Source organism: Tiliqua scincoides, chromosome 6, assembly GCF_035046505.1.
Source record: "Tiliqua scincoides isolate rTilSci1 chromosome 6, rTilSci1.hap2, whole genome shotgun sequence".
Taxonomy (NCBI): Eukaryota; Metazoa; Chordata; class Lepidosauria; order Squamata; family Scincidae; genus Tiliqua; species Tiliqua scincoides.
Genome location: NC_089826.1, coordinates 89592583 through 89610738, shown reverse-complemented (window position 1 = coordinate 89610738; position 18156 = coordinate 89592583). Strand labels below are relative to the sequence as shown.

The 18156-nt window shown below is 46.7% G+C and overlaps 1 protein-coding gene and 1 pseudogene across 1 annotated transcript in view; both read right to left on the bottom strand.

Annotated features, from left to right (window-relative positions):
• Positions 1 to 16433, bottom strand: part of CRACR2A (calcium release activated channel regulator 2A) — a 56063-nt gene extending 39630 nt beyond the window's left edge. Inside the window, exons 1-4 of the mRNA XM_066632956.1 lie at positions 16260 to 16433; positions 13212 to 13323; positions 5118 to 5298; positions 3049 to 3195 (exon numbers count right to left, since the gene is read on the bottom strand). Coding sequence (XP_066489053.1) covers positions 3049 to 3195; positions 5118 to 5298; positions 13212 to 13323; positions 16260 to 16433 — 614 coding nt within the window. The remainder of the gene's footprint in view (positions 1 to 3048; positions 3196 to 5117; positions 5299 to 13211; positions 13324 to 16259) is intronic.
• Positions 9883 to 9999, bottom strand: LOC136656530 (5S ribosomal RNA; annotated as a pseudogene).
• Positions 16434 to 18156: the final 1723 nt, after the last annotated feature.

Sequence of the window (18156 nt, the reverse complement as noted above, 5' to 3'; positions counted from 1 at the left end):
TAGATCCCCTCATGCTGCGGATGCCGCCCCCCAGGTAAAGGAATGAATGTTCCCTTCCCCAGAGGAGACTCTGCAGCTGCCCCCCCCCACCATAGGATGCACTGTCACCATTTTGTGCCACTGCATTGGCAGTGGGGGAAAATAATAGGATTGGGCTCCTACTCTAACCTTCTACTCCCTGACCCAGAACTGATGGATGAGATTTTAGCATTTAGAATCCCAGGACGTGCCTGCAACGCTACTTGTTGGATTAGAAATGGGCATTGCAGGCACAACACGCCCATTTGGCCAGGGACGGAGATGTGTGTGAGCTGGTGGCAGGTCTTGTCCCAAAACACCCTTTTACGCCCTGCTGATCTTTCTCTGGCAAGATCAGTGTCCAGCTCCATCTCTGAGGATACTTTGCAAACACTGGTGTGAGAAAGTGCCTTCCCTTTTCTTTTTGAATGTCTGAATGGTCAGGTGTTCAGCTGACCCCATGATTTCTCATCTAAAAATCCACAAGGGTAGGAAGTGGGAGTGCTCTCTTAATACATTAGGAACGGGGTTGCAAAACCATGTTGCACTTCTCAGGCTCGAGGATGAACAGCATGTCATGCTGGCCGGGGATAGGTTAACCAGACAACACAAGAGTCTTGGCAGTCCTATATGTCCCCTGGTGCACAGGCTGGCGGTGGAGGTTGCCATGAGAACCATAGCAGAATTTCCCTGCTTTTATGAACTCCAGAAAGCGTCTTGAATGCTGCATTTGTTCCGTGTTCCTTGTTCTGACCGAGAGGGTCCGAAGGGGTGCACTGAATTTCATATCTTGTTCCTGCAGGGACACAAACTGTCTCCTGCAAATGAGGCTGAAAATTCTGTTTTACATCTCAATTTCTGAAGTGTTTTGATATCTTCCTCCACTGACATGTAACTGGTTGACTGCATATAATTGCTTTCCTGAAACTAAGTCTAACTAATTTGCAGCTGCACCTGCGCCTCTCTTTCCACTGCTCCTCTTTTCTCCTTCCCCTCCCCATCTCCTCTAACCATGCAATCCTAGGCATGTCTACTCAGAAGTAAGCTCCATCATGTTCAAGAGGGCTTACGTCCAGGAAAGTGTGCAGAGAATTGCAGCTTAATGGCACAATCCCTCCCTCCACTGGTGCAGCCGTGCCAAAAGGCACATGATGTATACAATGGGGGCAGAACAGGAAGCTTCAGAAGGCCCCTTTTCCCTCTGTAAGCCTCCTGCCCTGCAATGGGTCTCCTCGGATTTGCACCAGTGATATTGCTGGCACAAGTTCAAAGAGAGAGAGGAGGGAGGGAGACAGCAAAATGGAGGATAGGATCCAGCATGTGTCATCATCACTGGATCCACCCCTCCCCTCCCCTCCCCTCCCACAGCCTCCCTGCCCCATTACTTTCCTCTCCCTGCCCATTTATGCCCCTCCTCAGCCCATTCCACCCTCCCCCTGCCCTGTCCTGTCCTGGCTCACCTATTCCAGCAGGCAGGAAGTTTTCAGACTTCCTGCTGGTGCTTCAGCAGCACATGGTTCTAGAGCACACTTTACAGCGGCCTTACAACAGCCAGTGCTGGTGGAACACCAATTCCACCAGTATAGCAGATCATTAGCGTTGGGCTGCGCACTTTCTCCACTGAGATTTAGACTGTATGCTCCTTAGGGCAGGAACCACTCATGTTACTTTGTTAAGCACCATATGCAATGAGCATACTATTCTTCTAATACTAATCAATTATCCCTCTTAGAACAAAGAAATACTGTAATTGATGGCCACCCAAAGCATGGGTTTGTTTTTTAAAAAACAAAACAATAGTCACATTAGAAACTGATGAAAATAAATCTCAGTTTTAAAAACTACCTTTGTTATGCCAAAATGCAGGAGCAGAGAGATGGGGGGGGGGCACAGAGCAAACCAGAGAAACAACAAAGGGGGCAGCGCTGGGAAGATTCTTCCACCCCTGGTGCTGCTGATGGCAGGATCCTCACTGAACCTAATGGTTGTTCTAGGGTCCCGTGTTCCCTGATGGGGAACAGGATGGAAGCCTGAGGGAGGCTGGTCAAGTCACAGCTGTGTTTCTAAACACTGACAGATGTGTCAGCCACATCATCCCCAGGATCAGAGACACCGGGCTCTCATCCCTCGGGTCTTGGAAATTTCACGTAGGGTCACCCACTGACAACTGAGCCTTCAGACAGTGAAACAAACATGTGGAGGACAGGGATGGAGCTTGCTAACACAACACTGCCCCCCCACCTAGGAGCACTTATTCCACCTGTGAAGAATACATGAGAAAGTCTTGGATGCCCATTTCCAGACTGGAAGCCGGGCTCACTTACACCTGTATTTCATGGGGACTTGGTAAGTTATGTGATACCTGGGTTTGTTTAACTGCCTGATTGAGTGAGAGGTCCTCTCTGTTGCACCTCAGGTATCCATCCCAGTGATCCCAGGACAAAACCATTGTATGGTGGTCATTAAGGCTGGGTCTCATAGCAACAGCAAAAGAGTCCTGCTGATTAGGCCAGGAGCCCATCCAGTCCAGCCTCCTGCATCTTTCAGGGTTGTTGGGTGTGTGTGCATGGGAAAAATAGTCAAATCCCAATCATAAACTACAATCCTATACACACTTTCCAGGGAATAAGCATCGCTGAACACAATGGAACCTCCTTCTGAGTGGACATGCGTAAGATTGCACTGTCAGTCATAATGGAGAAATATAAGTGTAGTAAATGAATGCTGCAATCCTAAACACACTTACTGGGTGGTGATCTACATTGAATACAGGGGGATTTACTTCTGAGTCAATATTTGCAGCATTGCACTGCTCATTCTTGTTTCAAACAAAGCAATTCTTTTTACGTCATTGTGTTAATTTTCCCCTTAAAACACCAATTCACTGGACCTGGTATTGATCTGTTGCCCAGGAAAGCTCCACAACTAACAGCATATTTGTGGGTTCAGCAGCACAGTGGGTTCAAGAGCACAGGAGGTGTCAGAACCGCTGTCCCTCGGAAGGCAAGCAAGCAGAAAAGCAGCACTCACTTTCTCAGGGCACATTCCAGCTCATTCTTTTCATTATCAGCTTCTTGGAGCTGGGAGAAAACTCTGGCCAGGAACTCTTCCAAATTGGAAAGTAATTGGGGCTCATCTTTTCTCAGCTGCGACCAGAGTTTCTTGACATCACTCTCGCTGAGGAAAGAAAAGGAAATGCTTGTTGTGTGCCCGGAATTCCAAGTGGCAACAGCGGCAAACGTTACAACACAGCCTTGAAACAGCCGCAAAGCAAAAAGCTGATCACCGCAGCAGACCCGAACCTGGTTGACTGCAAGCGCTTTCGATACGGCAGTAATTTCACAGCCACCAGTCAGAGCGGCTGTGGAGTTCTGGCTTCTGGGATGCTCTGCCATTGATGATGATGATGATGATGAAGAAGAAGAATATTATAACGCCTGGTAATTCTGTGTCTTACAATATCAAGATAATTTGTGCTATCAGTATGACATTTGGCATGGAGCATTTAAACCATGAGGCCTTTGAGCTGCCCACATTTCAAAAATATGTTCACTCCTAAAGGCAGGTCCCCAAACATTTTCGACCGGTGGCTCCCTTGACCATTGGCTGCAGCTCCCCGTCAGGCAACAGTCCTATACATTATAACACTAACATTAACGTTAACACCACTTTTCAACTGGTGTAGTGCAGAAAGTGGTTTACATCTTAAAATAAATCAACTGGCTTATTATTCCCCAAATCGGTTTGATCCAATAAAAGTTTCTGGATTCTTTTTTTTTATAGGAACCTCAGGATTTGCTCCTTATGGGGAGAATAAAATCATTCCACACAGAAGGAAGATGAGTAGGGTGAGGATCCAGCAGTTGTGTGGATACCTTTAAGAACAGCCCCGCTGGATCAGGCCAAAGGCCCCTCTAGTCCAGCTTCCCATGTCTCACAGCGGCCCACCAAATGCCTCAGGGAGCACACAAGACAGCAAGAGACCTGCATCCTGGTGCCCTCCCTTGCAGCTGGCATTCTGACATAGCCCATTTCTAAAATCAGGAGGTTGCACATACACATCATGGCTTGTAATCCGTGACTTTTCCTCCAGAAACTTGTCCAATCCCCTTTTGAAAGGCATCCAGGTCAGGTGCCAACACCACATCCTGTGGCAAGGAGTTCCACAGACCAACTACATGCTGAGTAAAGAAATATTCTCTTTTGTCTGTCCTAACTCTCCCAACACTCAACTGCCTGGACTTCTCCAAGTGTCTTGTCTGCATCCTTGAGAGAAGCAAAGTGAGCTCATCTGAGCACATTTGACTGACACAGACGTTGCCTCAAGTACCGTTTCAGATGCTGATATGGAATTTAAGTTGCAAGAGGCACAACCTTGTTCACAGTGAACATATTTCAGCTACACACTTTGAGAAGGCTGCGCAAACAAGTTGTAAAACAGCAAAAAAAGAGAGAGCCTAGTGCATTACTACTATAATTACATCATTATTATTATAAAGTGATGAATACTTTCTTCTGATTGTTGGACACAAGTGACTGAATTCAGAAGGAAAAAGAGTCATTATTGAATTCATGGACCTGAATTCTATACCTCTCACTGAAACTCATTATGGAAACTATTATTATTTTTGGGAACTGGGAGCTATTTGTTGAAATAATTCACATGATTGTGTTATTCAATTTCTTGTTTTCATCTACTGGGTAACGTACAACTTATTCTTTTTTCACAGGCCAACGGAAAGTGTAGCATTGAAGAGTTGATGCTTGAGAGCAGTTCCGACCGCTTTTAAAAATACAGCGAAGAAAGGAGGCAAAGAGCCAGGCCAGGACAGGCGAACGGAGCCACCACCCTGGGAAGATTTCAAAATCTGTCTGGAGTCGGGGTTGCGAAGCGACTGGCAAGCCGAAACTACTGCTGCCCTCGGCTGCCCTGGCTCCTTTCCACAAGCCCTGCAGCCAGTTGTCTTTTCCACAGTTCAGCTGTTCTGCAACAGAGCACGAGACCCCCGCACCCGCTGCAGGCTGAGATGGTGCAGGCCGGCAAGAGCTGCACTGTGCAAGCCCCCTGTTTGCCTGCAGGAACTTCTGGGAGTACTCACTCTTCCAGGACTTTGCCAGCTCCCAGCCTCTCCATGAAGGTGGAGAACTGGCTGTCTTCATCCTCCTCCTCGTCCACGTCACCTTTCCCGTCACTGCCTTTCCAGCTGGACGGACAGGCGCTGTTGGCTCCACCCTCTTGTGTCTCAGAAACGGAGCTCTTCTTCCCAAACAAAAACTGGCCTGGAAGTTAAAAACAAATGTTTTTGGCCTAAGAAAATATATTATTACAGGCTGTGCCTCATTATCAGCAGGGGTTTGGTTCCCCTGATCCCCACAGTAGCAAGAATCCAGGGTGGCCCAGTTGGAACTGGAAGTGATGTTTGTCCAGAAGTCATGTAAAGCCATGGTTTTAAAAGGCCCTTTGGGAACATGTAAGCCTATAAAACAAAAAGAAAACGTTTCCCTGACCTTGCGCAGCAAGCAGGGGGTGCAGTGCAGTCTATGGTGCTCTCAGGAAGCTATTGCACTGAGCCCTCTCCCCCCTCCCTTGATCCTGCATGGAAGCTACCCCACCGAATGAGCTGCCTGACCCTTCACAGAGCAGCTGCCTTGGTTTCTGCTGGACAAACACACACAACAGTCCACGCTTTTCTCAAGCGCTACGGCCTCATTCCCCCCGCGCCACTGCTGCTCTGCGCCCCTCATGGGGTCCGCCACACATGGTACAAACACCAGGCTGGCTGCTTCATCTTGACACATGCTGTCCCAGTGGCCTCCACCCAGGGGCCTGGATCTGGTTCCTCCAGTCCTGAAAGAGGAAGCAGGCAGCCACAAAGCTTCCCTGGACCCCATGACACACACTGATAAGTGCCACTGCTGCTGCTGCCACACCAAGGAAGCAGGAACGTTTTTTCCTTGTTTAACTGTTCTTAAAGGGACTTTTATTTTACCTACTCAAGCAGCTATAGAGAGCGGCTGGTCTCAGCCAATCGCTTCACAGCAGCACCGCTGGGGGTGGGTCTTTAATCTTTAGAGCAGAGGATGGGATAAATCCACGGATGCAAAATCCACTGATGATGAGGCACGGTCTGTACTCAAGTTCATTGCAAGTTCTGGAATTCTGAGGCAGCCCACTTCTAAAATCAGGAGGCTGCACATACCCGTCACTGCTTGTAACCTTTGATGGACTTTTCTTCTAGAAATTTGTCCAATCCCCTCTTAAAAGCATCTAGGCCAGATGCCATCGCCACATCCTGTGGCAAGGAGTTCCGCAGATTAATTACTTGCTAAGTGAAGAAATGTTTCCTTTTCTTTGTTTTAACTCTCCTGCCAATCAATTTTAGTGGCTATCCCTTGGTTCCGGTATTGTGCAAGAAAGAAAAGAGCATCCCTCTGTCCGTCCCTTGAATAAGTGTATATTTATCAGGCTGTAATCCTATACACCAATGTTTCTTAAACTGTGGGTCAGGACCCACTAGGTAGGTCACAAACCAATTGCAGATAGGTGTCCATTCCTTTCAATATTTTATTTTTAATATATTAGGCTGGATGCTACCATGATATGTGACTGCGTTTGGGGAAATGTAACATATCTGTTCTTTTAACAAGTTACTATGTGTATGCTTTTAACAATGATAGTCAATGGGGTTTATTCCTGGGTAAGTGAGGGTAGGATTGCAGCCTAGGATTGTTAAAACTTGGTCATGACATAACTGGTCCTGGCAGATTCTTAATCTGAAAAGTGGGTCCCGGTGCTAAAAGTTTGAGAACCACTGCTATACACCCTTTCTTGAGCTCCATTAAGCAAAATGGAGCTTACTTCTAAGTAGACATGCAAAGGATTATATTGTCAATCATGCCCCCCCTCATGTATCTAGACTGAAGAGCCCCTAAGGCTACACTCGCAGTGCACAAAACTCTGCTCTGTAGTGGAAAATCTGCTTCTTTCCCACACTTTGTGAAAAAGGGGCTTGCTACTCTAGGAACACTGTAACCCCTCTTATTCCTGAACATTCAGTGGTGCTGCCTTGTTATGAGGCAAGCATTGGTTCAACTTGCCCAGCATTGCCTACACTGCCAGCTCCATGATTTCAGGCAGAGAAGAGTCTGCACCCTGCCCTGGAGATGCCATGGACTGAATTCAGAGGCACACAAGCAAGTGCGCCACCAGTGAGCCAAGGCCCTTCCCAATATTCTTATTCCCCAACATCAGCCTGTAGATACTAAATTTTTGCCAAGAAATCCAGCATAGATCATCACCTCACCTTATCTCTAAGGTCATTCAGGGGGCAGAACTTTTCAACTCAGCTTTTCAAGCAGCACCAGCTATGCGGAGTTAATTTCCCAGGCTGGAAAGCTGCAGCCAAAGTTAACCTTTTCATTGCTCTTGAGACTTCCCCTGAATTCCACTGAATTGAAGCCAGCCAATTCAGTTTAAGTTTCCAGAGCCTGCTGCAGCCCTTTTACAAATGCTGGCATTTGGCAGAGGTCTGTTGTTTTTTTAAACACCAGGAAGTCATCCTCACTTTCATTTGAAACAAAGTTCCAGGCTACATTTCAGTGCACCCTTACTTCAGAATAACATCATGGAAAGCAGTGGGTCTACCTCTGAGTAAAAAGGGTTGCAATTCTATGCAGCTGCACTTGCTCATCTCTCTGCTGTGAATTGAATTGCACACTCCCAGTTATGGGTTGTATGTTGTACGTAGAGCTTCTGGCTTAACACACCAGACACCTTAAAGGTGGATTTGATTCCTGGTTCTCCGGCAGGGGTTCCCAACCTTTTTCACTTGCATATCCCTTGGCAGGCAGCCCATTTCCATAAATTGTACCTTTCATATTAGCAAAATGTCTGTAATAATACAAGCCCTCATCTTCTCTATATGAAAGCCCAGACTTCATGTTTTCATCACAGTGTTTTCTCTTTTTATCTGTTTGAAGAACAGACGACTCTGCCTTTGCACTGTTTTGCACCAGAAGTGTGCTGAGAAATTCTGGGTGACTGATCACTTTCCATATTATGTTTCAGCTTTTTTACTGTGCTGGTTTTCAATCACTGGTTCATACATGCATTGATCACCAAAACTTAGCTATTGGTGGGGCTTTCACAGCCAACCAGCTACCTCCCTTCATGCCTTGCTGGCCCTGCAAGGCATTCTGGAGCAGGACCTGCCTTTTTCTGCCATTATTCAATTCTTTTTCAAGCACTCCTGAAGGTCCTGTTGTGTGCCCCAGGGGTACTTGTACTCCAGGTTGGGAGCCACTGTTCTACTGGTATGCTGTTTACAGTGCACTTATTCTGACAGTGTTTACAAAAAGCAGTGGCATAGCTAATGATCATGTAGCCTGGTGCCAAGCTCAAAATGTTGCCCCAGAAGTGATGTCACAACTGGAAGTGACATCACAACTGGGCTTTTTTAAAAGTGAAAATTGGGAGGAACCCACCTCCTCCCCCCAGCAGCTTGCCACCTACTTGTTCTGCTGCCTCCCCCCAGTCAGTGGCATAGCTAAGGCATCTATCTGCTACCTGGAGTCAAAGAAGATTTGCCCCCCCCCGGCAAAATCAAATTAATAAAGTAAATAAATAAAAAGTGTGCCCCAGATAGGTTCAAGACACTGTGCTGGGGTGAAGAAGGATGATTATTCTCCCCTTGCTAAATATTTCACTCTTGAAAAAGTGCCTTTTACCCAGTTAGCAGGGGTACATGGAAATGTACATGGAAATGTACAATGTACATGGAAATGAGAGCTGACTCATATTAACAACTTATTGGTTTCATGCTGTGTATCATGATAATATGTCGTTGCAACGTGTCAATAACATAATAATATGTCACTGGCTCTCAGAACAATCAGTCTCATAGGTCGGTTTTGAGTTAAGAAAATCCACTTTTTGTTCCATAAGGTAGTTGTGTTTTCATTTTCTGGTTAATTGACCATAACTTTTGATAGAATACAGATATTCCAATGCAGCTTGTTTCATTGCATTCTGCATTAAATTACCTTTCCAATGATATATAACATGATGGTATTAATTATATATACTAAATTTTTTCACAATTTTAGTCACTAGTGTCAAGCTCAGCTTGTTACCCCCCTAAAGCTTGATGCCCGGTGCAACTGCTACCCCCTGCACCACCTTAGCTACACCACTGACAAAAAGGTTGTGAAGATCAGAATTTTAAAAGTTAAAGAATAAAAATGTATCTTATGATCTTTTACTATATTTTTTAATAAATTAGAAACTGTACAGTTCTTAGGTAACAATTACTGGTAGGTCATTTTTCAGGATCTGACCTCAGGTAAAATCAGACAAAACTATACTCAGACACCCCCCAAGTTTAACCCCTGACTTATCTGAGGCTGAGGGTCATAGAAAATTCCATGATTTTGGCATAAGAGCCTGCCCTTGACTTATCTATGAGATCAACTTATAGGCGAGTGTCTGCGGTGATTCCTTCCAGAAGGAATGGAGGAAATTCTTGGCATTCATGCTTTTCAAGATAAATGAAGAAGGATTTTGGAGCACATGCCTTATGCGGTCCCAGGTATGGCTTGGGTGCCTCTGATGCTATAAGCATTACTGAAGTTAAACAAGCATGAACTTGAGGCAATGCCTGAATGCAAAGGGCCCATTTAGTATATCACTGCTCTACATGATGTAATTACATGTTGGCTGTATTTTGTATAATCTGTATTTAACAGCAAATACCTTGCAAATTATATCCTGCACAATTGTACATATTCATTGGTGTGTTTTTATTTATTTTGTTTAATGTTTATGATGATGGTTGGCAACCTTCAGTCTCGAAAGACTATGGTATAAGCCTACAGCACCCGGTATTCCCAGGTGGTCTCCCATCCAAGTACTAACCAGGCCTGACCCTGCTTAGCTTCCGAGATCAGACAAGATCAGGCATGTGCAGGGTAACAGTTGCTGCCAATATTTATGGTGATCCTCACTGATGATTATAAATCTATTGCTATCTTTATATCATTATGCTTTATATATAAAAATATATATTTTGCTACCTATCTAGCATAACATTAAAAATGTGCTGTGCATGTGATCATTGCTTATAATTCATTAATTTAGAGGGTTTTTTTAAGCTCATCTTTTACAAACTAGGCCCAAGGCAGTTTACCACAAAAGATAAAATAAAATAGAAAAACAATAAATGCAAGCAGCTTTAGGGCCCAATCCTATCCAATTTTCCATTGCCGGTGCAGCTGTGCCAATGGGGCATGCACTGCATCCTGTGGTGGGGGGGACAGTCCTGGAGGCCTCTTCAAGGTTTTGGAACATTTGTTCCCTTACCATGGGGCTGCATTGCGGTGCTGGCAAGTTGGATAGTACTGGGCCCTAAAACAACAAAGAAAGCTAATAAAACCAGAAACTAAGACCAGCATTAAAATTAAGAAGGGGAGGTCTATGCCCAGCTTTAGTTGGCGCACCAGTGGCAACTATACTAGTATCATTCTGACGTGGCCACTGTGGCCCATGGCTTGGTGATATCATAATTAGACTACTGAAATGTACTCTGAATGGGGCTGCCCCTGAAGGCATTCTGGAATTGTAGTTGGTACAAGACACAGTGGCCCTCTTGATTGGCAACCTTCAGTCTCGAAAGACTCTGGTATAAGCCTACAGCACCCGCTATTCCCAGGCGGTCTCCCATCCAAGTACTAACCAGGCCTGACCCTGCTTAGCTTCAGAGATCAGACAAGATCAGGCACGTGCAGGGTGACAGTTGCTGCCCTCTTATGGTCACAAGAGCTGGGCAATTTGACTCTGTTGGGCTGTTGCTCCAGTAACTGCATTGGCTGCCAGTTCATTCCTGGGCCCAATTCTAGGTGCTGTTCTAAACTTCAAAGCCCTTAACAGCATCTGAAGCCCGCCTTCTCTCAGATAGATCAACTCATCCTCCAAGACAGTGGTTAAGTGGTAAGTTGCAGCCCAGCATTGGGAACCAAAACTGGGCCATTCTCCCTTAAGGGAAGTGGTCCAGTAATGGTGACCCTATGGTGCAACAGCGATTGCAGCGCAGCAGGGACCCAGTGGTTATCCCTGGGGGGCCCACTGGCCTTGGGGAGAGTTCATAGCCCCTCTGCGGGCCTCCCTGACACTAAGAATAATTCCGTTTGGGGATTGAAGCACACTTCCAGTTTTCGCATGAAAACGTTTACTTTTGAGTTGACACATAAAGGACCCCTCTGCACGTCTTCCTAAAATGCATAAAGATGGTGACAGCCCAGGTGTGTGTGTTTAGGAAGTGAGCTCCACCACTGAGAATGTTTCATTTCCAGTAGCACCCCTCCCTCTCGGAGGGCCAGTCAGACGCTGCCATTGCCAGGCAGGTTCGTACGGGAGAAGATGGTCCTTGAGGTTGCGTGACGATGGCTCAGAGCCAACAAGAAAAGACTGACTGGTGCACCTAGCACAACATTTGTGCCAATCAAAAAGAAAGTGGATTTCAGAGCCAGAACTGGTGGCATCTTGGGGAAAGCAAGGACACAGGTGAAAGAGTGGTGACTGTGGTCCAGGGCCTCTCAACCAGTGGGCCACAAAAAGTCCACAGTGCGCAGCAGAAGTTTGGAGCACTGCTGTTGAAAATGGCTGGAAAACAAAACTCTTCTGGGCTCTGAGGCTCTGTTTCAAGGGCAACTGTCTGTAGCGACAAATTGTCTGTCTCTCTTCCTCTGCTGAGGGAGGCTCTGCCTGAGGGACAGGCAGTCAGAGTCTCCTGGAAGCTGGAAGTGACCTCACAGGAGGCGGAGACCACAGAGAAGACCAGAAAGCGGGAAGAAAAAACACTGACAATTGCTGTGGTGGGAAGTGTCCAGAAGGGTCAACTTGTTGCCTGTTTTCGGAAGCCGCCCTTCTGTTCAGCAATTGGGGAACTTGCTTGGACCACAAAAAAAAACACCAGCAAATGGATATGCTGTGAGAGGCCACATGTTACCTGGGCCTCTGCTTAGCTTTTCAGAAGATTAAGCAACATGGACGGGAGTGAACAGTCTATCTACGAATCATGGTGAGGACGCGATAGCTGCGGCCCAGAACTGGGAGCCACTTGGTCGACCTACTTTGAAAATCCAGCTTCTGCAGTTCACCCGACTAACATTTGCTTAACTTTCTCTTACAAATGCAAGAAAGGGCTTTTCATCCCAGTTGCAAAATCAACAGGATTTAGCTGTGGGTGGCCCTCAGACTGGGCTTTGGGTTCCGTGAGCTTCCAAATCTGCAGCTGGTTCTCAGAAGTGTTAATCAGCCCAGGATTTCTGGAGTGGGACACGGAGGGGATGGAGCAGCAGAGACAGACTAATGACGCACACAACCGTCCTGCAAATACAATGTCCCGCATAATTAAATACTTACCACCCTGGCAAACTGCAACAAGCAAATGAATAACATGCCCTGGAAATAGACCAGGCATTTCCCATAATGCTTGTCAGAAAACCATTATAATGTAGTGCTAAAGGGCCAAACCAAATGTTATATTAAACACTGGCCCTCCAAACCTAAATAGCCACAGGGGATGTGTGTGTGTGTGTTGGTGTGAGATCCGGATCATGGCGTCCAGGGAGAGGTTACTCCCTGCTTACTCCCTGGTTACTCCCTCCGATGCTTCCAAAGTGAAAGCAGGGCGATCACATGATCGCTCCACTTTCCCTTCTGACGGGGTTGCAGGGACTGGGGTGCACCCACCAGTCCCTGCAGCAGCCTTCCCGGGGTGCGGGGAGCCCTGCGCGAGCACTGCAGAGCGCTCCGCTTCTGGTTTTGCAGAGGCAGAGTGCGATCGTGCCACTTTCACTTTCCCTGACCTGGGGAGCCCTGCAGGTGCTCACACAGGGCTCCCCGCACCCCAGGAAGGCTGCTGCAGGGACTGGTGGGTGCACCCCAGTCCCTGCAGCCCCCCTGAGCAGCACGATCTTGGGGATCACGTCACTGCCTTCCCCCCCCCCGCCCCGCTGCTTCCCTCCCCTCCCTTGCAAGAACTTACTGCGGGTTTCAAACTCCTGGAGAGTTTGAAGACCGCAGAGTTAAGTGATAAGAAATCAAGCAAGGTCCCTGCGCCTGTGAGGGGCCCAGAGGAAGGGACCATGACTGTCAGCCAGAAGGTGCTGCACTCCATTTGCATTTCAGCACTCACTGAATCCCGTGGTGAACTCCTCCGGGGTCAGCGAACCATTGCCGTCAGCATCCAGAGTATCGAAGACTCTCTCCAGCTCTTCCAGGCTAAGGGGCAACTCCCCATGAAGCCTCTGAAATAGCAAGTCATTCTTCAGTCACACAGATGATCTACTACATGAACGAGCATGGAAATGATAAGGACAATTTAAAACCCTGGAGAACCAGGCTGGAGGTCTAAGTATTCAGATTAATCGAAGAGTGCCTGCTTTTTCGGTTTGTACACAGTTGATCTAAAATAATATCTTCTAATCTAGACATATCCATTTCCCCTGATGGAAGACCAACTCTCGTGCAACAAGCACTGTGTTTGTTTACTGATGTCGTCTTCTGTGTAGCAGACCCTGCCACCACACGGGACAGAAGCGAAGAAGAAGAAGAAGAAGAAATCATTTGCCAGGCACCCTTCCAAAGGTGGTCTTTGTACTCATCCTGGAAGCTTCCCTCTGCTTGCTTTGCACTTTGAGAGGCAGGGCCCAGGCCTCCAGCACGCAGCTGTCTGCTGACGCTCTTTCCTGTGCTCCCCATTGCTGGGTTGGGCGAAAAACAAGCATTGAGCATCTGCCCCCCTCAAGTTAGTCCCCCTCCAGTTCATCTCCCCACTAAGGGCTGGAACTTTATGAGGTGCTGATGCTAGGATACTGTCATCCCCCCACCAGATCGGGTCCAGCCATGATTATGTCTGGTTAGACTGGCTGGAGCAATAGAGAATGACTCTTGAATAGCTCACCTCACATGTATGCTGAGCATTTGGGTCAACAAATATATGTATGATCTGGCTGACTTCTGCAATCCTGTATCTCAGAAGGGGAGATCACAGCCCTAGTGGACGTACACTTGTACAGAAATGCCCAGCTCATAAGAGACACCACTCCTGAAATGGTGAGAGCACAGCTTTCCAAGCACAGGCCTGCGTCCCATCATGGTGCATTGCACTGCAGGTCAAATATCTGACCTGGCTCTTTGCTGGATCCCCAGTTCACCCACTATTAATAGATGAGGGGAGAGCCCATTTCTACCCCTCATGGCGGATAAGGTCCATCTCCATGTCCAAAAAGGACATGGACCGTGTGCCGAAATCTCAGCACTCCAAATGGGGGCTGAACAAGGTCTCCAGTGAACATCCAACAGTCAGTGCTTGGAGAGGGGCCTTCCGTGCTCAATACATTTTCCTTGTAAGCTATCAAGCTTGTCAGCTTCAGGAACCACCAACAATCAGTTTCCACAGTTTGGGAAACACACTGGAGTAATGTATACAGATTACAGACAGGAATTTTCCATCCTTGCTCAGCCCCATCACCAGAACCACATTGGTGTAGTGGTTGGGAGGTTGAACTTCGACCTGGAAGATCCAGGTTCAAATGCCTGCCCAGCCACGAAGCTTCCTGGGTGACCTCGGGCCAGTCACCATCTCTCAGCTTCACCTACCTCACAGGGTTGTTGTGAGGGCAAAAGAAAGGAAGGAACCATGTACAGCACCCTGCACTCCTTGGAGGAAGAGTAGTATAAAAAATGTGAATAATAAATCACTTTGGTGCAGAATTCCTGGGTGTTTTTTTTTGGGGGGGGGGGCAATCAACCCTCCCCACAAGTTTTCCAAAGTTTCAGTAATATATGGAAATGTTATCACAATAGTGCACATGGAAGAAAATATCAAAAATGGAAAGTGTCAACAGTTCAGCAGATTAAAGTTTTCAGAGCATTGCTGTTCTACAATAGACACAACACTTTCACAATTTGCTTGTAAGAATGAACTGACTTGTGCATTTTAGACAATGTTTTCCATGCATCACTTGAATACTATAAGGAAGATCTACATGAAATTATTGGCTCAAACACAAGACAGGGTTAATCTAGCCAGTCTGATGCAGCGCCTGACCAGGGGATCTGCTACTAACCTGAAAGAAAGCAACATCATGTTTACTGTGGACTCCAAAAGTCATCCTCATCAGTTCCCTGAACTTTTGCAGCAACTTGAATAAAAGTCTGGTTTACAAAAGAGGTGGGAATCGTTGGAACGGGATGTTGGTAGCAGGACAGAGTCACTTGATCCACTTGACAAACAGAAGCGCATGACTGAATTTATTGATTTTACAAGAATTTTTTTAAAAAAACTTCTTCCATTCAAGAGAAGGGTTAAGTCATGCAGGCTGCAATCTTATGCACACTTACCTGGGAGCAAGTCCCATTAAATTCAGTGGTGCTTACACCTGAATAGATTTGCATGGGACTATGCTTGCACTTACTCCCTCGCAAGTATTTACAGGACTGCACCCTTAGAAATCCATTCATGCATTAAAAAGCATGGAGAGTCCATTCAAATGCCCATCTGAACTTCCCCACCATATGAAAGCAGTGAAAACTTTTGACAGTGTCAAACAAATCCTTACACACTGACACTTTCCCTTGGACTCTGAGCCTGAACTCTTATTTTGCATTTCTACTTCCACCAAATATTCCTTGTATCAATGGCAGGTACTTTTATATTAGTAGCTCTCATTATTCAATTGCTGCTGAATTTCACCTTAAGCAAAACTTCAAAGCAATTCCTGCTCACACAAAACAGTGGAGACATTTCAAGGGAAGCAAAAACTGAGGCCTGATAAGGCAAGCAATAGTTCTGTTTGCACGTTCCCACCAAGAGCCACTGAAAAAATGATGCAGGTTGACTCAATCCATGTGTGCTGTTCTCTGTCTCTCCTTAGCTGCCTGGAGGTGATGGAGAAATTTCCACCCAGTGGGCTAGTGGATCAGATCTGGGCTGGAGCATTTTCTCCTCAAGTTAGAATTTGGAAGCAAATTTGGATGTTCTTGCTCAAGAGAAACAACTGTGGGATTCTGAGGGAAATAAAAAGAGTCCCCATAAAACTTGCAACACTTCTAAGGGAGACTTTGCATGTTGTTGCTTATTGTAGTGTATCTGGAAAAATTTCAAGCATGCCAATTGTCTCACATAATTTATCCACTGAAGAACACAAAACTCCTGACAAACCACAAGGGGAGCTTGTACCTGCATGTCATGGCGAGCGATGAAGCCCCTGCCTTCCACATCACAGAGCTGGAAGAACTCCTGCGCTTTCTTCAGCATCTCCAGCTGCACTTCTGAGTCTTCTTCACCTGCTGCCGGGCCCCTCTCCTGAGTCCCATGAAGAGCATGGCCCTTTTTCCGCTTGTCCGCCTTCATAGCTCTAAGCACAGAACCATTTTGGGAGGCTGCCATCCCATGTGGTCTTCAGATCTGCCACAAAACTGCATATCAAAGACAGAGAGCACATAAGAGTACACCTCAAGGGTGCTCTCCATCGTCATCTCTTAGCAACCACCTTTTTAATTAGCCCCTGAAGCACTAAAGAAGAAAGGAGCTTTCTCCCAAAAATAAAAAATGGCTACCACAATTTGCTCCTTTCATAGAATGGACAACTCACGCTACAAACAGGACAATTAATGGAAAAAGTGGAGGAGACATTATAGCTGGAAGGCATCTAAAGAATAAAATCCATTCTGTTGCACAGGGAAAACAGGAACAAGGTATTCATACATGAGGTCATACGTGCAGTTTTCTGTATGTACGTACGTGTTTTTGTGAGAATACTGGTACGTGCTGTGACCAGCTCCTGATCTTCTTTTTAATTTTTGTATTGTTTTAATTTTAGGACAGGCCCTTTTGTTCCCCGATATACATATAATACAGCCTACAGTTGGCAACCTTCAGTCTCGAGAGACTCTGGTATCGCGCTCTGAAAGGTGGTTCTGAAACAGCGTCTAGTGTGGCTGAAAAGGCCGATTCAGGAGTGACAATCCCTTCCACACCGGGAGCAAGTGCAGTCTGTCCCTGGTCTGTCTCCCTGGCTGTGGGCCTTCCTTCTTTGCCTCTTTGCCTCAGTCTGTTGGGCAAGTGTCTTTTCAAACTGGAAGAGGCCATGCTGCACAGCCTGCCTCCAAGCGGGCCGCTCAAAGGCCAGGGTTTCCCACCTGTTGAGGTCCACTCCTAAGGCCTTCAGATCCCTCTTGCAGATGTCCTTGTATCGCAGCTGTGGTCTACCTGTAGGGTGCTTTCCTTGCACGAGTTCTCCATAGAGGAGATCCTTTGGGTAAAGGAGCAGCTACCATTTTTTTCCAGACTCACAAAGAGAGTCTGGTCCAACAAGAAGCTGACGGAATATACCAAGATCCAGGTCTACAGAGCTTATGTCCTGAGTACACTTCTCTACTGCAGCGAGTCATGGACTCTTCGCTCACAACAGGAGAGGAAACTGAACGCTTTCCACATGCACTGCCTCCGATGCATTCTCGGCATCACCTGGCAGGACAAGGTTCCAAACAACACAGTCCTGGAACGTGCTGGAATCCCTAGCATGTATGCACTGCTTAAACAGAGACGCTTGCGTTGGCTCGGTCATGTCGTGAGAATGGATGATGGCCCGATACATATAACCACAATAATAAAAGGCGTGAGTTCTGGTAGCACACTTGTACTGGTTGTGGCTTTGATCAGTGGCTAGCAAGAAGAAGTGTGGTGTCTGGGAAGGTGAAGCAGGCAGGAGTCCAACTATGGAGAAAATCATGTTTCATGTCTCCCTACAAACATGGGCAGGTGGCTCAGATGGCTGACATTTCTTTAGTGCAATACAATGTTTCAGTATCGCAGCTTCTGGCTGGGCACAGACAGTTTTGGCTTGTTGGTTACATCTGAACTGTTGAAGAGAACTAGGCAGCTCCTAAATCAGAGTGCAGAGGACTTCAAGGCCTGAGCCTGGGCTTATTCCTCAGAACTTATCAGAGATAGATATGCACTGCAGTCCTCCTGTAAATGAGGAGCAGAAGGAGTGAAACTGGCTTAAGAGCATCCAATCTTTCCGTGATTGAGAGGAGATTTGAACCCGGAAATCCCAGGTCGAAGGCTACGG